Source organism: Carassius auratus, chromosome 49, assembly GCF_003368295.1.
Source record: "Carassius auratus strain Wakin chromosome 49, ASM336829v1, whole genome shotgun sequence".
In the NCBI taxonomy this organism is placed as follows: domain Eukaryota; kingdom Metazoa; phylum Chordata; class Actinopteri; order Cypriniformes; family Cyprinidae; genus Carassius; species Carassius auratus.
The window spans coordinates 12,710,888-12,737,467 of NC_039291.1; the positions used below are offsets into that span (position 1 = coordinate 12,710,888).

Consider the following 26,580-nt stretch of genomic DNA (forward strand, 5'->3'; position numbering starts at 1 on the left):
ACAGCAGGAGTCCATGTTTCTCTTGCCTCCCCTGAGCCCATTGAGTTTTAACAAACCCCCTTAAAATAGACAAGATAGTCTTCGCATGACCAGACATATTATTCGTATTTACTATTTATTTATTATTCGTAAAGACTGTATTATTTTATTATTGTATGTATATGTATGTATAGTTATATAATATGTGTGTTTGTGTGCCTGTGTAATAAGGGCATGATAGTGTTGTTATTGGTGTATTACTGTGGGAACTGTTTTGGCGCACATGGTCGTTGTCCGGACAGTTGTCTGTGTGGCTCCTCTGGTCCCATCCATAGACAGTAAAAGAAATGGACACAGCGACCCCATTGGAACTCAATTGAGACGAATGAAGCCCAGTTTTAGCGTTTTTTAGCACTTCCGTTTCTGACGCGCAGACTCAAACGAAGCTTGACGACGTCAGCAACCTGTCTGGCAGATGTAAATCTTCTAGTAGCTGTGCGTGCAAACTGCCATCGTTAATCTTGCAGAGACGGCGAGCTTGAGCGGGGAGTTCTTTGTCGTGAGTGAGCAGGAGTAAGTAATCTGATTAATTATTTTGTATAGTATTTTAAAATGTAACGCCCGTACGCCATATTAAGTTAATTGCCTGCGAGCTTCTCCTCCTGTCTGTACGGTAATGCGACAGAGAGCCGAGTGGTTATGACGCAATCGTTAGCCTATTTTTTACAAAAACTGTTTATACGGGGCCATAATGTAACATAGAAGGTAATGGAGCCCTTTATACATTGTCGTGTATCTTTAGAAATAAATAATGGACAAACAGAGTCTTTAAACGCCTCAGATGTAAAGTTATTCGCTGTCAAAGTGACGCCAAAATGAATGGGAGTCAATGGGAATGCTAACGCAAGTGAAGTTCTGCTAAAAGATGGCAGCCCCCACCCGACTTCAACTTCCGGTCGAGTTCCTTGCCCCTTGGTCCCATCTTGGCTACACTGTAATCAGAGCGGAGAGGAAAGAGAGCTCGTCCATATTACAGCTGCTGTTTCAGGTACTTACATATCTATTACTATCTTCGTTTCTTTATTTGGTTCTCATTTTGGACAGTGTTATTAAATTTTGTATCTTCTGTTATATGCTTGTGTCAGTGACAAGTTTTCCTCATCTTGTCAAAATAATGATCTAAGTCTTTCATTGGCCCACAGTTAGCTTGCCAGCAATCTGTCGACACCATCAAAGGTGTTGCGCATTTAAAATGACAGCTCGCTCCGTCGCATGGTATGCGTTTTCCCAATGACAGACAACGTTGACAGTTAAATGACAAATTTCAGATGTGAATTTCATCCTGTGTAGAGTGCTAGCCCAGCCTTTTTATTGTCTCTGGGATGGTTGCTAACTGACATGGAGCCCGACTTTTTCTTTGTCATGTCCCTCCTTTAAGCGATGCTGAGTGGATAGTCTGGCTGTCAGTCATCGCTTCTCGGATGCTGATTGGTTGTGAGGCTGACAGTACAGTTTTGGTGCCTGACTTGTTCTGCGGTGCTGTCTGTGGCCTGCTGTATTATAACAGAGCAGCAATACTGTTTGAAACGATTGAGGTGTTATTCATATGAATTAATGTGACTCTACTGTCAGCGTCATTTGGCTCTCGGTGTGTTTTGACCTGTGTCAAATGCGTTTTGATTCCATACTGGGATTTCCAGGTTGCTTTTCTGAGGCGTTCATTTTGTAGTGCTGTCTCCTAATGGTGGCTATGTTTTAGACATAAGTTTATGCTTCAGACTCTCCTTACATATATCCACCATATTTTTAGTATATTTTCTTGCTGTCTCAACTTAATTGTTTATATGTGGAGCTGGTTTGCATATTAATATAGACCATGATTTCAAATCGGCAAACGTATTATTGTTAGATTTATATATATATATATATACATATATATGTGTGTGTGTGTGTGTGTTTGTATGTCTTCTTTTTTTTTTATAAAAGATGAATCGTTGAAAGTTGAGATATTTTAAGAAAACTATCATGTCCTATATTGTGATTTGTTATTTTTCATCAAAATCTTTTTTTTTTTTTTTTGCATATTCTTCAATACTTATTTTAATTATCTACATGTCATTGTATTTAAAAAAAAATAATTTACCACCACAGAACCAGTTGATAGTTGATAATATTCACCATATCTAAATGTGGTGACCAGTTACAAGACCACAATTTTTACACATTCCCTTATAAACTGAAATATTAATGTTGATAAGAAAAGTCCTGAAAAAGAAAAGCTACATATAGTGGAATACAACAGAGATGAAGTCGTAACTGGACTGCTTAAATATCTATTGAGCAATTTTTGTGATTTTTCTATCTTGTAATGTCTGTAAGCAGCGGTTTCTGTGGTGATGGACCCTCCCGGCGGCCGAGACGAGCGGCATCGTCAAGCGGAGCGGCTTCGGCGGGAGGAGGCATACTATCACTTCATTAATGAACTGAGTGAGGAGGAATACAGACTAATGAGAGACAGCAATCTACTGGGAACACCTGGTGAGAACACACTGAACCTGTCCATATGCAAAGATGCATGTAGTTTTACGCATACACAGAGAAATATTTAAAGCATATTATAAAATGTAAGGCATGAGGGAGTACAAATTTCCAAACCTAATCTTTTACTTACATGAACAATAGATGGATATTAAATAAGGTGTGTCTTTGGTTTATTACAGGTGAAGTCACAGCAGAGGAGCTGAGGCAGCGTCTGGATGGTGCAAAGGAGCGAGTGTCATCTCAGCCACGGCCCGAAACACACCCACAGAGCAGTGAGGCAGAGGGCAGTAGCGGTAAGGACATAAAGGGATGGTTTTGAATTATGTTGCTTAGCTATACAAATAATTCTACTTAAAATAATCAGCTGGTTTTGTGAGCAATGAACACCTTGCAGGCAGAGTCACAATGCAATTACAAAACAATTCAGGATGCATCTGGATTTTTTAGCAACAGTACAGGGGCATAAATCTTGGGGTTAAGGTTGTAATGATATAAAGCCTTATGTAGCCATAGTAAAACATGTATGATCTGACCCCCTATTTGAAAAAGATTGGAGAGGGCAAAATTAACTTAAACTTTGTTGTTGTCGGTCCATGTATGTGATTCTTGTGAACGTAAACTAACGTAATCTGGTACAATTTGTTGAAATGTTTTTGAAAAAAGGCAACTGAATGCATCTTGTTGAATGGAAGTAGTCAAGGAACCAAATTAGGTTGTGCAAGTAGAAACAAGTACAAATAAAAGAAAATTGTTTTATATATATATATATATATATATATATATATATATAGGTAAGATATAATGTTGATGAATAATTTTTATTTTCCAGGTGCAGTCGAGCCAGGTTCAGAGACATCTAATGGAGACTCCCTGTTGGAATGGCTGAACACTTTCCGGCGCACAGGAAATGCCACGCGTAGTGGGCAGAGTGGAAACCAAACATGGCGTGCCGTCAGCCGCACAAACCCCAACAGCGGCGAGTTCCGCTTCAGTCTTGAGATCAACATCAACCACGAGCAACCCGAGCCTGGAGAACACAGCGACATCCCTGACCCGACTGATCTTTCAATGCCTCCTCCTCCTCCTCCTCCTCCACCACCTCCCCCTCCCCCTCCCCCTCCTCCAGTGTCATCTGTCTCTGCACCAACAACCCCTTATAACCCCTCAAGTTCTGCACTTTACTCAAATCAACCCTCCACACCATACTCTATGGCCAGGCCCACCCTGGGAAGGAGGGCCCCAGTGCGCCGCACTCGCAGTAGCACGGCTCCACCTGTAACGCCACGTCTGACCTCGCAGGCTCCTCCCACATCTCTTTTGAGGAACTTGCCTTCTTTGCCGAGCTCTCCTCCTCCACAGGCTCCACTCGCTTTTCAGTCTCAAGAGCAGGATGGTGATGCTTTAAGGGGTCAAATACAGGTCACCAACTCCTCAGTTAATGCAGGGGAAGGGCAGAATGGAAATGAAGGCCTAGACTGCCCCACTGCTCTGCCTCAGTCCAGCCCCCAGGTGGAGCCAGCTGCCCGTGAGCCACGAAACAGTAGGACTCGTTCACGTGGTCGCGTGCGCAGGTCAACAGGAGCAAGTGGGGTTTTGTCTCGCTCTTCAAGACGTAGCCGCTCCCCCTTGGACAGAAACCCTGCCTCCAGCGTTAGCCCCACCCATAGCAGCAGCGCTGCCCCAGTGGAGACCACTGAAAGTACCGCTGTTGCCATGGAGATGGGCGAGGCTGCTGTAGAGCCAGCTGCTCCTACGGATCCTCCGGAGGCTGGTGAGGAAGAGGGGGAGACGCCTGTATCAGGTGCCGGAGGTGTGCGGCGCCACCCTACGATCATGCTGGACCTCCAGGTACGGCGCATCAGGCCAGGAGAGAACCGGGACAGGGACAGCATTGCCAGTCGCACTCGCTCTCGTGCTCGGGCCGCTGAGAACACGGTCACCTTCGAGAGCGACAGTGGTGGCTTTCGTCGAACCATCTCGCGCTCGGAGCGTGCGGGAATCCGCACTTATGTTAGCACTATACGCATACCGCTGCGACGCATTTCTGAGACGGGCCTTGGCGAGCCCAGCTCCACTGCGCTAAGATCAATCCTGCGCCAGATCATGACAGGCTTTGGTGAGCTCAGTTCCCTCATGGAGACGGAAGCGGACTCTGAGACAGCTACGCCCAACCAGGACTCCGTTTCTGCTGGCGGAGCCCAGGTGTACCACGTTAGTAGTGGTGAGGGCGATGTGGCCCATGGTAGAGTGGAATCGGCACGAGAAGGTTTAGTGACAGAAGATGAGGAAGGACAGGTGCGGGTGAGCAGGACTGGGACCGAGGCACGACCTAGCAGCAGGGACACTAATAGTTTGGTGGAAAATGGGACGTTGCCCATCTTAAGGCTGGCACACTTTTTCCTTCTCAACGAAGATGAAGATGAGGAGCACCCAAGGGGCCTCACCAAAGAACAGATCGACAATCTGGTGACACGCACTTACGGTCAGGTCAACCTGGAGGGCGAGCTGGGCCGCGCTTGCAGCGTCTGCATCAACGAGTACGCTCAGGGCAACAAGCTGCGCCGCTTGCCCTGCGCCCACGAGTTCCACATCCACTGCATTGACCGCTGGCTATCTGAAAACAACACCTGCCCCATCTGCAGACAGCCTATTCTGTCCAGCCATCAGGAATGATGTCAGGCTGTAGCTATCAATCAACAGATTGAACAACTGACTTTTGTTCCACCATCGGTGGCACCTGTACATAGTGCTTCAATGTTTTCATTCTCTGAGATCCATTGTATTCAAGCTAAAGGTAGAACCAAAAGCAGAAAAAGACTATAATGCAGAGATTTAACAAAGCTTTATTTTTTTAGACTCCTTTCGTTTTCATCTCTTCCTCTTCTTTCATTCACCATTATTCTTTGCAGACATATTAACAAATGGCGTGACTAACTTGGACAGAGTTAGGAATGTTAGCTTCAACTAAAGGTGTGGTTACATTTAGTGCTATTTGGCGAATTTTCGTGGGCAAAATCCAGTTATTTTAATGGGTACCCATGTGATCTGGAATTTTGTGTGAGGGCGAACAATTTCCTCATGTAGAGTTTGCAATGGATTCACATTGGCAACAAATTCACTGCATTGACCAACAGAAAGTAGCTTGGTTTGGAAGTAATGTCTCTGTGAGCTATGCTTCATACATCACTACACTATTGACAATAGACCTTGGATCTTTTTTTGCCTGCGAAATTTCACCAAAATATAGCTGATGCAACTGCACCTTAATTCTATCTCACTTATGAACTTTAAGTTTGGTGTTTTTTTTAAAAAGGGATAAACCTCTTAAACCTCTTTAAAGACATGTAAATATATGAATGTCTGTGTTTTCAGTTTTAATGGTAAGACATGCTCTAGAAAGAACCGTACACTGGTTCATTCGCTATTTCAAAAGGAACCTTTACTTTTAAGCGCTTGCAGAGAAATCCACCGGTTTTTGAAGCTCTATGAGTCCTCCATGTAAATGCTCTTTAATGTCGGGCAGTGTTCTTTTAAATGCGTTTTCAATCAAAGCAGGTTTTTGGTGTGATTTTTATGGGTTTGATAAGAATAGTCATGGGATATGAATGATGCATCTGGACGTAGATGAATTTGTCGCGGAAATTCCATCGCTGAAATGCATCTGCATCTTTATACTATTGAAAATGGCAATGAGCAACTCCACATACACTACAGAACTCAATTTTTAAGTGTGGCCATTATTTTCCTTGTGGACTAAATATGCTTTCCACTTTGAGTGTCATTACATTTCTAATGAGAACAAGTCATTTGCATTTGAACAAAAGTTTCGGAGTGCCAATCGGATTATATGATATTGTATGAGCTAGTAAGTGCATGTTTGATTGGTACCTGCGTATAAACCCCTGCACATAGTTCAACATTTTTTAATGAAAAGCTGAAATTGATTATCACTTGAAAGCACTTATCAGCCGCTGCACTACAAGGCAGTACATTCAAGCCTGTTATAGGCCAGACTTCTTCCAGGGCAATGCGGAGATAAAAGAAGGAAATGAAAGATACTGAATTGTGATTATGTATTGTTATGTTTTCCTGCTTTTACCATTCACGTTTAGCTGTTTTTGTAGTTTTTCTCATAACATGCTCTGTACCGCACACATATGTCCTGCCCTGCTCACCTTCCCTCAGTATTTTATCACACAATGGTTTCACTTATGGCCTTTTCTGAAAGCCCCGTACGCTCTGAATTGCCATTTTGTACCCTTCATGCAGTGTTGCTCGTTCCCCATGTGAGGCAGAGCATGAAGTAGGACTTCTGAATGAATGATCATGAATGTATTGGTACCTTGCTTCTTTCCAAGGTACACTTTTCCTCAATGTACAATAGATGTCTGCTTATGTTTTCTTGTATACTAAAATATCCCTTTATTTTGTCTGTATGTTGTGGGGATGTGTGTATGTTCTGTAAGAAGTGTGAAATGTAAGTATGCGCGTAGCAAATGGGTGTGTATATTGCTGAATGCATCAGAATGGCTTTTGAGCTGTTGTGTATCTGCGAGTGGGGGATCTTTGGCCATGAAGTTTAAATATTTAATGATGAAAAATCAACATCATTGAACTATGACTATGTATTGTTATAATGTGATGCTAAAACAGAAGAATATGTATTCTGTTACTATGTAATAAAATAAATTGCATTTTTTCTTCTCTGCTCCCTAAAAATGAAATGATTGGCATGTTTTGTTATTTCTTTCTAGCAAACAAATAGGCTTTTCATACATTGAAAAAAAGTGCTTTATGCAGTAAATTCTACTATTCCATTCAAATGTGTGTGATATACAGTATATATATATATGTAAATTGATCACAACTGACAGTAAAGACATTTATTTTGTTATAAAAGACTTTGAAATAAAAGCTGTCCAGTTGAACTTGAATATATATATATAATGGCTTAATAGTAATGGCTGTTGAAAATACAGCTTTTTCATCACAGGATAAAGTTACATTTGACATTTTATTAAAAAAAAAAAAATAGTTTTTTTTTTAATTAAAATTTATTGTAGGTTTTTTTTCTGTATTTTCTTTTTTAAAAGTTAATTTTATCAAATAATATCACAATTTACAAATATTAGTAAATAAATTAGACTGTTGAAGTCCAGACCACACAAACGCGTACTGTAAACTGTCAATTTGGGACAGGCGGGGTCTGATGACGGAGGGCGCGCGGATTCGCCTGAGCATTTGCACAAACAATAATGCGACGGATCAGCAGGATGGCATAAGCGCGTTCCCGACTCAGTGCGCGCGGCTGAGCATGACCCATCACCGGGAGCTATGCTGGCTTCATCAAACACCGCATCCCTGAGCCTGTGGCCCGCATACCCAAGCTGAAGCTGGAGCATGCTATCACCTCACTCCTGCTGCTGGAAGCTCCACACATGCGTGCAGAATGTATTTCAACAGACGGTCGAAGAAGATCCACAGCGAGGGAGGTACGTTAAGCGTGACATAATCTGCTGACATGGGCGACGTATATGTTGACTGTTTACGCTTGTTTTCTTTTGAGCTATGTTGTACAATTGGATATTCACATGTTCCGCTATATGTAAATTATTATTTGCTAAATAGTTTACTCACACACACAACATATCTATACACACACACACACACACACACACACACACAGGTCTTTTGTAGGTGACCTGTCATTTTCGCTGTGTAAACAAATAGGTTACTCGGGTGATGTCAGCTGGCTAGCGGAGGTGAAAAATTAGCGTCAGCTGTTATTTTGAGATAAACTGTGTTGCGGTTACTATAAATCTTATCCAGATCTGCATAGACCTTTGAGAGAGAAACTCCCTGTTAGTGGTTATTTAGATCATCACGTGACTGTTTAAAGCGCTCTAACTTTCTAAGCTCACAGACAGGTCTGCTTTACCTGTTGAGGTCACGTGCCCCTGGTTAAACTATATCCCTTTTTATTAATGACTTTACATACGTAACATATAAGAAAATATTTAAATTAGATGCTCTCATGTAGCAGGTACAGGCTTATTATTTACATTTAAGGTTTATTTTTGCAATTTTCTAATATTGCTCAACAATTTTACTCACTCAATTTCATTACAAATGATAAAAACATATGTATGTATATATGTGTGTGTGTGAGCGTGTGTAAATAGAATTCAGCCCACTAAAATAATTGAATCACTTTGACTTTATATGCCTGGATTAAATGGTTTTGAACAGAAAGGAAATTGCAGAAATTAAAAAGGTTATAATCATGATTTTTTTTGTGTGTGTTAACATCTTACACACCTTAATATTTATTTGCAAAAACAAAACTGAGTATTGCTTTCAAATGCGTGGAATAAACACTGAGAAAAAAAAATATTGAAACAGTTTTCTTTTAGAAATTGGAAGTAAATTTCACAAATACCTGCAAAGAAATGAATAAATTGAATTAAATAGCATGAAACAAAAATTTCAAGTGATTGAAAGTCTCAAAGACTGAAAGCGTAGTGTAAGCTTCAAAATGCATGCAATATGGCAAAATTGAAAAGATCCACTTGCTATTTGTAAGAATTTGTTTTGGATTTTAGCAATAAGGTCTGTTTTATGCAAGAAAGCATTGCTTTCCAAATCCATGCAATGTAGGTTCAAAATCAAAAGACTGCAATCCACTGAAAGAAAATTACTTACTGCATCACTGTAAGTAAGTGCTCTGCTCTTAGAATTATTATTATTATTACAAATCTTAGGAAAAATGTATTTATTATTCTTCAGACATCAGTGTAGTGCCTGTTAGGTTGCAAAGGGGCCAAGAGTACATTGCAAGTAGAGGACAGTGCACGGCTCTTGAGATTTGAATGTTGGTTTGGGAGATTGCAGAGTTTTTCGGCAGCAGGTCTGATCCAGCATGTTTAATCGGCAGGGTTTTGTGGGGTAATGACACAAGTGGTGAAGTATTTTTGACGCACTGACACATATGCATTGTGGATTACACTGAGCATTTGTTCAGAGCATTTGTTTGGCCTGCTCTGACCCAGCATGTTCCGGAATTAGCATGCAAGGGCCATAGTCTTGGTAACCTAATTTGTAATTCGGTGAAACGTGTGACTCTTGTTTTTCTTGTCAGTTGGATACCTTCGGTAAAGTTGCATTTGGGCTGTGTGATTGATTATATGCATTAAAGAATTAGGCTATCCTTCAGAAGCCATAAAAGAAAGCAGTTTGCTAATTGTAAGTCCTCTCACTTCTGCTTACCTCAACAGGAGACTGATAGATGTTTTCCTTTGACTTTGCTCTCCGTACGTTCATGTACAAGTTGGAGCAGAAGCAAAAAAAAAACCATGCATGTCAAATCAAGTGCTTCTAAATACAAGGTGTGGTTCGAGTGTGCTGTTTGAACAGTCATTTGACAAAAGATATCCCTCTGATGTAAAGTTTGGGTTGGGTTTCATCAAAGAGCCCTGTTGTGGTCATCCGCAGTTCAGTGTTTCTGCGCATCACTTTTAAGGGCCACATGGGGGCAGCAACTGTAAACTCATCTCTCATGGTAGGAAACTGATCTATTTTAATGACTTCTTAAAATGTTAATAAATATGCATATACATCAGACTAAACTGATGAAATGCAGATAAGTCTATTTTTTGTATTTACATCAAAATATAAAGCTGTATATAAAATAAACACACATTATACTTTTCATATTTTTCTCTTGTCAGAACGCCAGTACCTTTAGAAATGCTGCTTAAGGGTTCTGCTTCTACAAATGCTTTGCCAAACGATGCTAATTCTTTTAAAATAATTAAAGGAATAAAACTACATTAGGGTAATGAAGGCAAAAGGAAGACGTGAAGTAACTGACTGCCTTCATCATTCATTGCTTGAAATACTACTAAACATTAGCCATTAGAGCTATTCCTCACCTGATTAAAATAATGTTTCGTAAATTATAGTCTTCTACATTGTACAGATTCAGCACTGTGGAAAGATGATTGTAGAAAAATAAATATTAACTCAACTAATTTAATTTTATTTAATTTTAGCGCAAGTCTGCTCACTCAGGTTATTATAAATCCAGTTTGACTTATTTTCTCATTAAGCTTTTTTCATTATTTTATTTTAAGTTATTTTTAATCACAATTATTTCGAATTGAGAGACATTTTAAGGGAAGATAATTTATTTCATTTCATGTAACAGAGTGGTTTATCATGTTAGACAGAGAAAAATTGACTTGCTTTGTGTTGTAATGTGAGACATTATTAACTTAAAGGTGATGAGTGGAAGCCAACAAGCTAAAGATCATATATTTTATCAAATAAGCTTTTATAATAAACAAATATATTTTTGACATGTCAGGCACCCCTTGATAATCTTAAAAAAAAAAAGCTTTCTTGCTTGTATCAACCATTGACCATTTCTCTTCCCTAAAAGCATTTTAAGAGTGTTTTGCTCCATGGTTTTACTGACTTGATATCTTGTGTTGTTTTTTTGTCCTACGGCAACCCTTGTTGGGCTCCTCCAGAACAGTTAGTGTTGACCCCTCTTAGCCAGGACTCCCCCATCCAGGAGGGCGAGCCCGTGGGCTCCAACATGTGCCCCGGCCTTGCAGACAGGTTTGAGAAAAGTGAGTGCACTCCACAAGCGGGCCGCTGCCTCTCGCTATTGCTTGGAGCCTCACAGGTGCATGAAGCCTCCCCTTCCTTCAGCCCACACTGCATGGATAGACTTCTAAAGCTAACGTTCTCTGCAGTTTTCATCACACGCACACAGACATGGCATGCATTAGGTATGGGCGGTATGACATTATTGTGGTGATGATTTCAAGTGTGTGTTCTTAGAGATGCTGCGTTATGTTATTTTGTTAAACAAATATGTGTGAATGAGAAAATAGAGCGTTCATGAGGTCTTAAAGGAATACTTCACCCCAAAATTAAAAACCCCCCAGGCCATTGAAGATATAGATGAGTCTGTTTCTTCATCAGAACAGATTTGGAGAAATTTAGCATTACATCACTTATTCACTAGTGGATCCTCTGCAGTGAATGGGTGCCATCAGAATAAGAGTCCAAACAGCTGATAAAAACATCATTAATAATCCACAAGTAATTCCCACAACTCCAGTCCATCAATTAACATCTTGTGAAGTGAAAAGCTATGTGTTAAAGTTGAAACAAATGTTTTAACTTTAAACCATTGTTTTTAGCAAGCCCATAATCCATAATTACATTGGAGTCCATAATCCAAAAATAACACTTCCTCTTGTGAAATAGTCCTCTCAAATAAAAATATATCAACATATTTGTTTTGGACTGTTTGTTTTGGATAATAAATGGTGCTTGATCTATGCATATTTCACTCGTGATCATCATCAGATAAAACTAAATTTTCACTGGCAATGTTTAGTGAGGATAAATATTAGTTAAACATCTTAAATATGAATTGGTTTCTTACAAACACAGTTTTTCTCTTCACAAGACGTTGATTAATATACTAGATTCATGTTGATTCATTGTGATGTTTTTATCAACTGTTTGGACTCTTCTTCTGACGGCACCCATTCACTGCAGAGGATCCATTAGTGAACAAGTGATGTACAGTAATGCTAGATTTTTTGAAATCTGTTCCGATGAAGAAACAAACTCATCTACATCTTAGATGGCCTGAAAGTAATTTTCAGTGAATTTAAATTCTTATGTGCAGGTATTACTTTAAAAGTGTCAGCTGCCTAATAAACCTGCTGCCATCAGAGTCAATAAAGTTAATCAAACAACAAAAGAAAAGGAGAAAATATCTTTATAAAAGTTATGCTCTTGACTGAATAACTTGTAGTTTGAACTATTTATATTTATTTTTACATTTAATTATTCAATATAATTTCAATTCAATTTCAGTTATTTCTTACTACGTTAAATCAATTTAATGCACCTGAAAACGTATTTAATTTGTACGCTTGCTCTGTTGTATATGTCCCATTGTATGCAATTTGGTCCTTTGTTCTTTTTTTAATAGCAAAAATAAAATAACAAAAATAACTATTTATATTGATGTAAAATGTAAGTGAAAGTGAAATAAGATTCTGGTCATATTGCCCACTCCTAGCATGCATCAAGGGATGCTCCAAAATGCATGCATGCATAACAGAAATAACAGTCCTTCTGGTCTGGGTGTTAGTTGGTAAGCCAGGGGTTAGACTGTGACGCTTGCATGGCTTGTGCATGAGGTGGAGGGTGGCTGACATGCCTGCTGGTGTAAGTGAACGATCTCACCTGCGCTCTGGGATAAAGCCCGTCAGGATTAGATACAGGTGAAGTTGCAGAGCTGACAGAAAGAGGATTAGCCTCCCTGGTCACTGTGCCTGTAAGAGGCTTTCATTCCTCATTCACCCTTTTCCATCGACCTAGCGACCCAAGCTGCAAGCGCACCCCCGTTCCCCTTGGGGTCCACCAGGACCTGTGGGTCACCTTGGCAACGGGAACAACATGTCACGCCGAGGAAACAAGAAGTCTAGGAGGAGCTCTGTAGGTAATGGCTTTCCAAACGTCTGGTGGAGCGGCCACACGTGAGCATGTGGGAACTAGGGATGGGCTGATCAAATATTGATACTTTGATTTTGATGCCACATTGAGAGGAGTGATCCACATAAAATAGATCCTCAGTGGTTTATTTAATACCAATGCTTTTATTATTTAATTTGTGTGAAGTTGAAGTGAAAAGTAATGTGATGTGTAGTCAAGTATGGTGATCCATACTCAGAATTTGTGCTTTGCATTTAACCCATCCGTGTGCACACACACACACGGAGCAGTGGGCAGCCAATGCTGTTGTGCCCGAGGAGTAGTTGGGGGTCCGGTGCCCTACTCTAGGGTGTCACCTCAGTCATAGTATTGAGGGTTTAGTATTTTATAATAAAGTGGTGAAAGGGTTATAACTCTAATTAAATAAATGAAATTTAGTTGGTATCAGTGTCATCTCAAAATACTTACCTCTGCCAGAATTTAATGAATAAATTATCAGAATTTAATGAATAAATTATGACTTTTTTAGTTAAATCTTTCACACGAACATTAAACAATGTAAAACTAATGACATATTTAAAAGAACTAATAAGAAAAAAGTAAATGTGTAAATTGCGATGTCCACATGTGAAAAGCTTCTTCTTACTGTGAACTTTGACCTTAGAAATACTTTTACACAACTTTTTATATATTTACTCAAAGTTTAAACATTGAGAATACCCCACAAAAACATTATATGTACATGTATTATTAATGACTTGTTTATATGTTATATGTTACAGAGAAACCATAATAAATAAACAAATAAATACATATAAAAAGGGGTCACCAAACTCACTCCTGGAGGGCTGTTGTTCTGCAGAGTTTAGCTCCAACCCTGATCAAACACACCTGAACCAGCTTATTAAGTTCTTAATTGGTATATTTAAAATCCAGGCTGGTGTTGAGGCATGTTGGAGCTAAACTCTACAGGACACCGGCCCTCCAGGACTGAGTTTAGAGACCACTGTTCTTTGGTATAGGACTTTTAGCACTTTTAGACAACCATGGTATAGTAATGACATTTTTTCCTTAGAAATCACAAAAGCTTTATATTTTTTAAAGGTATCAGTACCGATAAGTATGTAATTCTGTAAATATTTGCATTGGAATTTAATAAATAACTGGTATCGCCCATCACTAGTGAAGACTGTAGCTGTATGAAATTTGTAAATTAAGAACCTCCTTGATCTTGTAAAATTTTCTGTCTTTGGATTTTGTTGGGTTATCTATATTAGCCTGTTCAGTGTCCTCTTGAACCTGTTCCAGTGCCATTGTGTTGGGGTAGCAGAAAATTCTAGACAACAGGGGAATTTGACACCCATTTGAACAGCATGACCATAGTCTGACTAATCAGAGTAGTATAATACAGACAGAGAGATGTGCAGTGATATTGCATGGAATAAGAGAGGCCCGCTGAATGAATGCATGCAGTATAAGAGAATACGGAGGGTAAAGTGAGCATGGTTACAAAGGCATAGGGATGAATAATGCAAACAGGGCTATTCATAATTCAAAAGCATTCTGCTTTTTAGTGGTGAAAAGCTGGCGGATGCCCAAATGACCACACTCACCTCACACTGTGCATGGGGTCAAACTCAGTGATGGGTTCAGATATTACTAATCATAAGCACTTATGTTTAACACACTTTTAATCATAAATAATAAAATAATACTTATAATTAATAATAAAATGTTTTACAAAAAATGTCTTATATTTTTTTCTATTTATATTTAATATATATTTATATTGCATATTTATAATACACTTTATATGTGTAGTGTATATATTAGCGGTGTAACAGTACACAAAAACGATGGTTTAGTACGTACGTACCTCCAATTTAGAGGCACGGTTTGACTCGTTTTCAGAAAAGTGGTGAAAAACTAAACATAAAACGGCTTCTTTTTTGTTAAACAGTGGTTTACAAATTGTTGCTCTGTCAATAAATTAAATTATTGCAATTCTCTTAAGGATGAAAAGATCTAGAGTATCTCAGATAATGCTGTAAACTAAATGGAGCCTTATTACTTGCACATTACTTTAATATAAAAGTTACAAATTAAAGTCTTTTGAAATTTGCTAGAAATTCTCTGCCCCTTTGCAACCGTAACTACATGTAAGGCAGTTTTTACATTAATCTTTAAAGTAAACCTAAAATTGTTTCTACCCCAATGCATTGTTGCATACAATGAAAGTACATATTATTTATAAACGTGTACTGAACCAGAAGTCCCGTACCAAAAAAAACATATGTATACCATTACACATTATATGCAAAAAGAAAATGTATATAGTTATATATAATTTATATATATAATTTTCTTGCTACAAAAATGCAGTATGCTTAGGTTTTAGGGTGTTAGGATATATAATTTCATTTTGGAAATAAATTTTTCAACCATATTTCTTTATTAACTGTCCAGATTTGGGTGTGATTTATATGCTGAACACACAAAAACAGAACAATTAGTGATTCTTCCTTGGTCTTTATTTGAGGGCAAGAGTCAGTGGAGCACATGTTGGGCAACTTGTGAATTAGGTGCTTGTTAATAATCTTAACAAGAGCCTGTGTGTCCATTTATAAAAGGTTTGTCACGTGTCTGTCCAGTCAATGTACTTCACATAATTTACAGTATTTATTTGTGGGCAACTAAAGCTGAATCAGTGGATTTGAATCTGACACTGAATAAAATTTAAGCCGCATATCATGGGTATGGTATTGATTGAATGGTAAATTGGGATTGGAAGAATAGAGGTCGTAGAAGGTGAAAATGAAAGTGTGAGAGGAAGAGAGAGATCATTTAAAGCTGGAAATGAGATTCACACTGAAAAGTGGTTCATCTGTGATTCTTTGGCCTAGTCCAGAGTACGTCCTACTGAGGAACTCTGTGTGGCACGCTGCTTTGTATGTTTATTTAGTGAGGCAGGTCTGAACACATGACAGATGTTTTCAGCAGTGGTTCTCAGTGGGTCGCAAGTCTGTTTTTACAGGAGGCTAAATATAATACTAAATGAAAATAAGCCATATTAATGATAAAAGTTAGGATACTAAAAAGAAAATGCTTATTAAAAAATTGTAGTAAAAAGTTTCCTGTTAATTTTGAATGTGACAGGCTGTTCGTCAAACATTTTCAGAATATTTTGGAATAAAATCTTATCTTATTAATAATAAAAAAATATTTAGCCCAGTGTCATGTTAAAGTATTCATATTGTTGTATCGGTGCTTTAAAATGTGTTCATGTATTTCATTGTTTGATTTTAATGTTTTATTTTGTATAAACACTACTTGATGTCCAGTGTAAAATCTAGGTCCTTAAAGCAGAACCATTTGAGAGCCACTTCACCCATTAGCTCGTTGTTGTTGCTATTAAATCTGAAGATGCCCAGTGTCACCTTGAAAGACACATTAGCCATAATTTATGACTCCATAAAAACACATTTAAGAGCCGGTGTCTTCAGCACTGTAACATATGTCACCATATTATAAGTTAACGCAATTCTCAGTTAGTGGCAAGTTATCAGTGGCTGTAACAGGGCTGATGAGTTGTGAGATGTGCAGATCCATGTACAAGCTTTTATTACACAGAGACGTGGTCGTTACAGGCATGGGTCAAACACTGGCACACAGATATATAGAGGGCAAGACACAGAATATTTCTAGGGAAAGCGTGGGTCTTCGATGAGCGAACAATATCCAGAGGGCTAAGCAAGAGGGGTAATCCAGTATCCAGAGCAAAAGGGTCAAAAACACGGCAAGGAAAAGACTTAACTATGATAACTAGAAACGAACACAGAAAGGCTTACGTATCGCAGAACAATACTCGGCAGTGTGTGAGGAGAAGTCCAATGCTTGTGCGGTGTGTGTGTTTGTGATAGTTCTCAGGTGCATGGTGTGATTGTAAATCAGGTGAACTTGTGATTGGATCATGGGAAATGTAGTCCAGGGTGTACTGTGTAGTGTTAAAGTCTGTGTGGTGAATTAACGGCAGTTCAAAGACCGGATCATGACAGTGGCCAAGCTGGTCAAGCTGAAGAGATGAGTGCTGGCAATATTTACACCCTGGTCCTCATCGTAACTATGATCATGCTGTTACTTGGAAGAGAACTATACAAAATGCAGTGTCAGAAAGCAGGTTTAGATCGAATGGAGATACAGCCCTTATCATGATCACGTCTGCAAGTTTCAGCTGATTCATTTGGTTTGTGGTTTTGCAGGAATGACTAGCAAATAAAGTGTCAGATATGGTGCAAGAGACAGCCTGTTTGTTTCTAGAAGGTAAAAAATAAAAATTCTAGAAAAATTCTAACAAAACCTTTAGATATGGTTTATATACTGCTAATACTGTTATTTAGCAGCAAGTGCACATTTTGTGAGAGTTTGTGGAAAGAAAGCTTATTTTCTTTGACCCAGTATAGTGTGTGTGTGTGTGTGTTACCTTTAAAAAAATTTAAAAGGGCTTGCCTTAACATACAGTGAAAGACGGAAGTACGGAAACTGAATATATATATATATTTGGTATTTTAGTCTTATAATAATGCAATATGTGGCCAAGTGCATGTTAATGCATTAATCCCACAATAATCAGGTCAATGGTCAATAATTTTCAATCGTTTACCATTATTTGTTCCCCCATCCACATTTATCATGGCATAAAATTGACCGTCTGACCTACAAACACCAACTCTTTGAGAAACATACATGCAGCCTCAGATAGATTTTCCATTGCAGTAACAAGGAGGAGCAAATGTACAAGAAGCGACTCCTTGCAGGTCAGTGAGCATGTTTAGTGCGTTTCGATGCATAATTGTGGAGACGGACATCTGTGGCCCTCCAGCAGTGCCTGTGCCTTTAAATGTAAGGCTTTTGTGTTGTCTGACTGCGGGGAACGCTGTGGTAAGACGCGGACTGTGGGCGCGTTATCTAGAGGGAAACCATCTTCTGTTGCTGGATAGACACAACGAAGTGGAGTCTTATTAAAACAGATTGCCCGAAGCGGCCCAAATGACACGGTGGGAAAGAGTTTGGGCTTGGGCTTGTCTGTTAGAGAGGCTGACTGGAATGGGAGAAGTGACGCCTGTAGTCCATCTCTCTACGCCCGCTTTCGATCATGCAGCAGCTGGGTAAACTCTCCTGTCACATACAGACCGAGCTGTTATTTACCGAGCGTACATTATTTATTACGTGCGGAAAATAATTATCTGGCGGTCGTCTGTGATGCGGCAACATCTGAGAGGGAATCGTAGTAAGCGGTTGTGTCTCATAACACCCCACGCGACGCATAGAAGCTATACGTCATCGATTGCAGAACGTTCGCCTCACAGACCAATCAACTGTAAGCTCGAGACTACTAAATAAATAACTGAATATGATGAATATGAATATGATAAGAATTAAAAATATATTTTTTAGTATATAAAATAAGTATATTTATGTATTTATTTATTCGTTATTATAATGTATGGATCGTTAATCACGACCAGATTATGATGTAACGTTAGTTTAAATGAAAACACATTTGTATGATCCTCCGCAACGCGTTAGAGACAAAAGCCGTCGACGCGACGCCACTGACGCTTTCAAGTGTATTGATTAGAATGATAGAGATTTATTATTGACGCGTCGTGAGTCCATGCATTAATGTTGTAATTTGGCGCGGCTGATGCCTAAAATGCTGTATAGGTAGCAAGCTCAATATGTTTTTTTTTTGTAGACAGCCATTGGCTCATTGCTTTTCGTTTCAGCGCATCGTGAATACACAGGTGTTTCCACGGAATAATGCAGCTTTTGCAAAGATAAACAAATGCACAAGGTTTCCTACAAAGGTGTTTGCTGCGCCATTGTGCTCCCATCAGCACATTCTATACAGGGGGTCCAGTGGGCGTCGCGCGTAAGCTGTATTGGTGACGGAGCTTTTGCTCGCGGATGATGATGAGGAGGAGGAGGAGGATGAAGAGGAGGAGGAGGATGGTGGTGGTAATGAAAGGGACGGGGAGGGCGGTGCACGGAATGAAACGTCATTGACATCAGGGGCGGCTTGCATCAGCACACAGTAGTGGTGTTAGTTGCCAGCGCACTGAACTGTAAACCACATCTCTAAGTCTCTTCTTCCTCCTGTGTTCTTCCACGCGCACTCACGCTAGCCTCGCCTCTCTCCCATCACTCTAACTGTGCAGGACCCGCGTGTTCAGCCTCCGGCTACCGCAAGGCAGAGGATGAGATGTCCGGAACCACATCCCAGGCGGACCCGATAGATGCCACAGCTCGGATCGTGCTGCTCAACCGAGCCCAGACAACTAAATTTTGCGACAACCATGTCAGGTGAGTTCATTTAAGTCTTTATTTTACGCAGCAGGGAAATGTTACAGTGCAGTTTGAATTGTTCGAGCTTGTTTTAATGTATTCTTTGTTTAAAGTGTGAACATGATCAGGTCTCACGGTTAGTAATATGAGCGTGGTCTCTCTGAGGCTTTAAAGTAGCAATTTTAAAACCATGTTAAAAATGCTGCAAACAGTTGCATCTTTGTTGCAGTGGTCTATGGTAGTCTTATGAAATGAGAATTAAAAAAAATCTTTGTTGTGTTCAAGTCTAAAATTAATGCAAAGGAAAATGCATATGGATACGCATTTAACTTGCACTATCAGCAAGAAATGTACTGTAATAATTTGTTTATAGTTTATTTATTTACACAGTGTCCAAAAGTTTAGGGTCTGTAAGATGTTTAAATGGTTATGGAAAAAGCTCTCTGTTTACCAAGGCTGCAAATATATAGTAAGAACAGTAATACTATTGTGAAGTAATATTACAGTTTAAAATGGCTCTTTTCTGTTTTAATATATTTTAAAATGTCATTTGTTCCTGTGATGGTAAAGCTGAAATTTGTCACACTATCCTTCAGAAATCATTGTAATATGATGATATTACTATAGTAATATTTCAGATTGTTAAAAACGGTTATGCTGCTTAATATTTTTGCTCAAACCTTGACCTTTTCAGTGACCCCAAATTTTAGAAAAATATTTTCTCAGTTCACGTGAATATTTTTATTTGCTAATTTAAGTTGCTTTAAGGTCTCATCAAGATTGTCTATATGCACATTTTTGTATTGCTTCAATAATAACTTAAAAATAATTAACTGACAAGTGTTTGTATACCTTTATTTATAAAAGTTACACAAAATGTAAAACCGCTTCTCAGTAAATAATGTGAGTGAATGGATGGTGGCTGGGGGTCTTATTAACTCCTAATGCTATGAGATTGGTTGTAAAAATGCTTTAATCAAGATTTTCCCTCAGGAAATTTACATGCTAATGTAATAGAACATTGAATGCAACATCCAAATGGCATCCATTAAGTGAAGTACTACACCAGAGATTTCCTGTGAGTACACCGAGGTCATGTTCCAGGCCGTGCTCGGCTAGAGTTCATCTGCAGTTCCAGAACAAAAAGTCTTTTGCTCTTCAAAGTGCCCAAGTCCTCCAAAACCTTTGAGTGCTTCTTTATCTCTTGAATGGCTGTTAAGTCCGATTGATTCGTTTCATACGCAGTGAAATTCTCCTTGATGACAAATTTGCACTTTTGAAACATTATGAAAATGATCAATAGTTGTATTGCTTTCATTTTAGTACCATAATATGGAAGCTCATACAAAATCTGCCTCTCAGTACCAAAGCACTCACCCACACACACTTCATCGATCCGCCAGTTTATTCTAAAGATTCGATTCTGCTCTAAAAGCCTCTATTTTGGTTCCTGTAACAAAATGAAGGAGGGCCTAGAAATCAGTAGCTGTTTTGTCATTGGCTAATTTCAGAGCAGACGGATCTCTGACCTTTTCAGCTCATCAGCTTTTCAGCATGTAATACCTGTGTGGCAGTTTTCATTATAATTGTTCAGATCACTTTCTTATTCCTTGATCTTCATGTTTTATTTACCAATTGGTTTCTGCTTCCCATTGCATTGGGATCAATTGGTCAGCTGTCATTCACAAAGTAACCAGACCAACATATCCAGAAGTGCAATCATCCATATCAGTCTTTTGGGTAACCCCAGGTACTACACATCATGGTTACGGCAGTGTGGGTTACTGTTTGTGTGATTGGACTGCTGAATGTTAATGAAGGGGATCATATGAATGGCCTCAGCCACTCTATGATGTCAATGATAGTCTACTCTACTTCCAGGTCAGCTACCGAGCTGCTGTTTGAGGCCATAGTATGGCTTACATGGGTGTGTTAGGCTGTGAACTCATTACAGATGAGCCCAAGAAGGGTGTCGTGTATACAAAAAAGACTGAACTCTCACAAGTACACATGCTGTAGCATAGAAACATTCTTACACTCTTAAAAATAAATGATCTTTACGCTTCCATGAACAACCTTTGACATCAATAGAACTGTTCCATTGCCCAAAAGGTTATTTTATAGCGGGAAAAGGTTCACACTTAGAAAAAAATGGGTCTTTTGAAGAATTGTTCACTGAAAGGCTCTTTAGGGAACCCAAGATGGTTCTTCTATGGCATCGCTGCAAAATGTGCCTCCAGATGCGGATATAAACACACACCCACACAAACAGATACTGACTCATGTTTAGATTTAGATGGACAACCTTGGGACGGAGGCAAATTTGTAGTCCTAGAGGTTATTTTTAGTGATTCTTAAAAGCTGTAAAACATTTACTGCTGCAATCAGCTATTCAAGAGCTACTTAGGAGTTCGATCAATACCAATAATTGACAGACACGACGAGAAACATCCATCCTTACCGCCCAGACACTTATTTTGGGATTGTTTATCTGAATTTAATGCAGTGGGCAGTGAAGTGCCGGGCGTTCATGAAAGCAGGTAGATGTTGAAGAACACTTACGAATGCTTTTTTGGAGTGGGGCTAAATCTAAATTAGTGCTGTTATGGCCCAGGCTGTATATATAGATGTTTAAAAATAGTTTGAAGCTGATGGATTGCTTTTCATTATGGTCAATTTTCCCTTTCCCCTCTCTAGCACTGCTAAATACGGGATCCTTACCTTCCTTCCGCGGTTCCTGTACGAACAGATCAGGCGAGCGGCTAATGCTTTCTTTCTCTTCATCGCTCTCATGCAGGTATGACACTTGGCACACTGCCTGAATGCATCTGCTTTGATTTGAGAAACCCCGAAGTACAACATGTATTGCTTGTGGTGATTTCTTTCAAAGGGGATCACCGAGGAGCTATGCTGCTTATGCCATGACATGTCCATTTGTGTATTATATCCATTTTTGGAAGTGGTCCACTATTTCACTCTCATCCACTATGAGCCACTATGCACTCTCAGTAATGGCCACCATGTGATCCAACTTGTTAGGCCGGTATTGCATGAAAACAAGTGAGCAAAAAAAGCTAAAAGGTTTCTTCACTCCGTCATCCTATTTACTCATTACAGTGCTTTGCAAGGCAGCATTGTATTGATATTCCTCAAAAAACCTGTCTAAGTGGTTTTTCTGTAGCGGTAAACTTCTACAATGACTTCAACCTTTGTTTTGAAGTCTTAGTGAAGCCACTTAGCATCTATATCCATGCTATATCCCAAATCTCGTGAAGTCCGATTAAGATTCAGTTTTTCCTACCTCAATTTCTTCATTTTAAAGTTGACATTAGACTTTTATAAATCATGTTGTTTTACCACCAAAGTGAAGTACCTCATGTTATATATATCTGTGTACATTGTCAAATGCAGCAAATCCCTGATGTCTCACCGACGGGTCGCTACACAACGCTGGTGCCCCTTATCTTTATTCTGACAGTGGCTGGGATCAAGGAGATCATTGAGGATTATGTGAGTATTCTTCTGAATCAAACAATGAATTGGCATTAAACTGTCCAGACTATGTTTTGGCAACACTGGATAGGTGCATTGTCTTTGAAATGCAGTTGATATTTCGGTGTAATAATGCTGATGAGATGTCACATGTTGTGTTCTTGCAGAAAAGACATAAAGCAGACAATACGGTGAACAAGAAAAAGACAACAGGTTGAGTATTCCTGTCATTTCTGTATAATAGTGTCAGAAATTAACTAGGACAATTCAGTAAAATTGCCAATAGAAGTAACAAAAATGACCTAGAAAATTTTGAGGGCAAGATGTGCTCTATTATCTAAGATCTATTATCTAAGATTTGAGACATATGTCAAAATAACTCTATTAGCAGGGGTGCACATAAGTGGTCCGCAGGTCCACATGCGACCAAAATAAAAAATGCATATTATAAATATGTTCTGACAGCGCATTTGCGTACTGACATGGTTGACAGCTGTTAATGCACAATTACCATTTTAGATCACAAACTGTCCTATATAAGATTTATTTTCAACCTGAAAGCATAAGTCTAGGCTATGTCCACCATTTCAAAGCACAATACAAAACTGAAAAAATTCATCCACTGACGCTCTTTAATCAGCAGCGCTAAATCCGGAAGCACCTATACTTACTTGCCGGCAGCCCGCCAAAATAAAAGTCTGCTGATTTTAAGTTTGAATCTGATGAAAACGTTTTTGTTTAATTATTTGTTAGACGCTTTTTTCCAAAGCGACTTAAAATTGGGGAATACATAAAGCGATTCTTCTTAAAGAGGCAAACAAACAAAGTAGTAGTAAATATTAGCATTTTATTTTTAAGTTTATTTACTATAAAATAAATGCATTTGTATTTAATACTATGACTGCTTTTTATTTTTTATAATATTATCACACACTATTATTTAGTTTATTTACTATTATTTAATTAAAAAAATTTAAATAAAGTGTAATAGTATTATAACTTTTATTAATTAATTATTTTTATAGTTGCATTTAATGGGTCATGCTATATGCAGTGTGAGGACCAAACCAAATCTCCAGGTTCTCTTATGAGAACTAGGCTGAAAATATTATGTGCACCCCTGTCTGTTAGGCCTTTTGTAGTAAAATATTTGTATTGACTCTCTTGGAGTCTAGTCCAGATATAATTATAATATAATATAATTTTTAATTAAAGCTCTGAAAACATCATGATGTACAATAACGAAAGGCGTTTTTAAATAACGTTTTTTATGCAAAATATAATTACAAAAACAACAACAACAGTTATTTAACACAACAAATAAAAATAATTATTGGCTTGGTGTTATTGTTTAGAATATGCCCTCATGATGGTGAAAACTGAAGTGAATGTCATGTTATTTATTCATTTAATATATTGTTTATATATTCACAAGTGGAATTTTTCTGATAATGTCATTATTTTCCAGTTTTATGTAATGGAGCATGGCAGACCATCATATGGAAGCAGGTAACCCTGTCTTTATCTCACTTCCTACATCTTTTTTCTTCTTACTCTACTCCTCTATGTTTCCCTCCTTTCTGTCAATGATGCTTTCATTTCTGTCCTGTAGTTTTTATTTTGGTAACACCTGCCTTTTTCTGTTCGCCTCTTTGATTTTGTACTTCCTGCTGTGTGTTGCTCCTCCTCTCTTTAGTTTCAAGCACTGTGGTCTCTTTCTTAATCTTATTTTCTCCCTCTTCATGCTGTTGCAATGCTGCACCTGCCCACTAGGTGGCAGTGGGAGACATGGTCAAGGTGACCAATGGGCAGCATCTCCCGGCTGACATGGTCATAGTGTCCTCCAGGTCAGCACCACAGTGTGTTTGTGTGTGTGTATCCGTGGGGTTTGTCATCCTGTGTTTGAAGCGTAGTGTTTGAGTGACTAATAGCAGTGAAAACTAAAACCCATGTCTTTTTGGGAATGTGTTATATATATATATATATGTTGTTTGTGTGAAGCTTATTTTGTCTGTTTTGTCTTACAGTGAACCTCAGGCGATGTGCTATACTGAAACATCCAACTTAGATGGTGAGACCAACTTAAAGATCCGACAGGTACGTATTGCATATACGTTTTGTGTGATTTGTTTAATGTGTTTTAAGAGTATAACATGCTTGTTGTTTGTGAAATGTGTGTTTCAGGGTCTCCCTCTCACGGCTAGTTTTCAGTCTCTGGAGGAGCTGATGGCTTTGTCTGGTCGTCTTGAATGCGAGGGGCCAAATAGACACCTGTATGACTTCACTGGAACACTGCGCTTAGACAATCACAAGTATGTCAACTGGCTGTTAATGAGAATTTGAAATGCAACTCGTGCGCGCGCGCACACACACACACACACACACACACTACATTCAGTCATCATGTGCTTGTATTACAGCCCAGCTCCCCTTGGGCCAGACCAGGTGCTGCTACGAGGCGCCCAGCTCAGGAACACGCAGTGGGTTGTGGGAATTGTAGTTTACACTGGACATGATTCCAAGCTAATGCAGGTAAGTGTGATCTCATAAAAGCTAGATGTGGACCATTGCTGTTACAGTTAACAAAAAAAAAATAGAACTATAAATGTATAGAATAATATACAAAATGTAAAGAAATATTTCCTTGGCTACTTACTGTATTATATGCATTATTAATAATAATTGAAGCTAAGCAAATATAAAAATGACAGAAACAGACTAAAGTTAATAAAACAAACTAAAAAAGCTAATTCAAAATATCAGTAAATAGTGTAATAATAGATTACATTTATATTATATAGAATAGTAAAATAACACTGATGTGGACCGTTATTGTGAATACAACAAAATGAGTAAACATAACACTGTCAAAGGTGAAAATACTTGGATTTTTTTCTTATTTGTACCATGCAAATAAAGTACTGTATTATTTAACGGAAATGCTGTGAAAATACCATAGGTGGTTTTAATGGTGCAGTCATTTGAAATTACTGAGGCTACATTTTTCTAATGCCTTTCACGTTTCATGGAGTCATTATAGATGTAAATATTAATATGCATCTACATTACCATTCAAAGTTTTATGCATGGATGCATGTATTTTATTTTTGAACAGTAGTGTATGTGCAAGTTGTTTTTATGAGCATTCATTTAATGTTTTCATCCTGCAGAATTCCACTAAAGCTCCACTGAAGCGCTCTAATGTGGAGCGTGTGACAAACATGCAGATCCTTGTTCTGTTCGGGATTCTCCTGGTCATGGCGCTGGTTAGCTCCATCGGTGCCGCTATATGGAACAAACAGCACACAGATGAGGCTTGCTGGTACCTTTCCCGTGCAGGTAATACCCACAGTTGCTTTGTCCTTTCAGCTATGGATTTAGGGGTATTAATTGTACCTTTCCACTTAATAGCACTTACTAAGACAAAAATAAATGCATTTGATCGTTTTGCATGTGGTTGTGTATCCAGGTGACATCTCCCTGAACTTCTGGTACAATCTGCTAACCTTCATCATCCTCTATAACAACCTGATTCCCATCAGCCTCCTGGTCACGCTAGAAGTGGTCAGATTCACACAGGCTCTCTTCATCAACTGGGTAAAGTAATAATATAGAGCAATTACATTGGTATCAACTGATTAGTGTCAAACTGTACAATCACAGAACTGGGATTCAGAATGTTTAAGTGTTTTGTTTTTC

The 26,580-nt window shown here is 38.7% G+C and overlaps 2 protein-coding genes across 7 annotated transcripts in view; both read left to right on the plus strand.

The window, feature by feature from the left end:
* The first annotated feature begins 958 nt into the window (after window positions 1-958).
* On the plus strand, window positions 959-7,257 carry LOC113066269 (E3 ubiquitin-protein ligase RNF6-like). Of its 2 annotated transcripts, none has more exons than XM_026238117.1 (4): window positions 959-1,027; window positions 2,362-2,517; window positions 2,700-2,813; window positions 3,350-7,257. In XM_026238117.1, exons 2-4 carry the CDS (start codon window positions 2,376-2,378, stop codon window positions 5,191-5,193), a joined length of 2,100 nt encoding a protein of 699 aa, XP_026093902.1. In that variant the 5' UTR covers window positions 959-1,027; window positions 2,362-2,375; the 3' UTR covers window positions 5,194-7,257. The 2 variants fall into 2 exon arrangements, with proteins under 2 accessions (XP_026093902.1, XP_026093903.1); XM_026238118.1 differs by having other exon boundaries at window positions 962-1,027; window positions 2,359-2,517.
* A 487-nt stretch (window positions 7,258-7,744) lies between these two features.
* Window positions 7,745-26,580, plus strand: part of LOC113066271 (phospholipid-transporting ATPase IB-like) — a 47,927-nt gene continuing 29,091 nt past the window's right edge. Inside the window, exons 1-13 of one of the 5 annotated variants that reach the window (XM_026238120.1) lie at window positions 7,745-8,012; window positions 11,052-11,153; window positions 19,263-19,407; window positions 22,087-22,186; window positions 22,801-22,899; window positions 23,049-23,094; window positions 24,350-24,390; window positions 24,655-24,728; window positions 24,909-24,978; window positions 25,066-25,193; window positions 25,302-25,413; window positions 26,052-26,220; window positions 26,351-26,478. In XM_026238120.1, the coding sequence (XP_026093905.1) occupies window positions 7,970-8,012; window positions 11,052-11,153; window positions 19,263-19,407; window positions 22,087-22,186; window positions 22,801-22,899; window positions 23,049-23,094; window positions 24,350-24,390; window positions 24,655-24,728; window positions 24,909-24,978; window positions 25,066-25,193; window positions 25,302-25,413; window positions 26,052-26,220; window positions 26,351-26,478 (1,257 nt within the window). In that variant the 5' untranslated portion in view covers window positions 7,745-7,969. The other 4 variants (XM_026238121.1, XM_026238123.1, XM_026238122.1 and 1 more) reach the window with 4 other exon arrangements.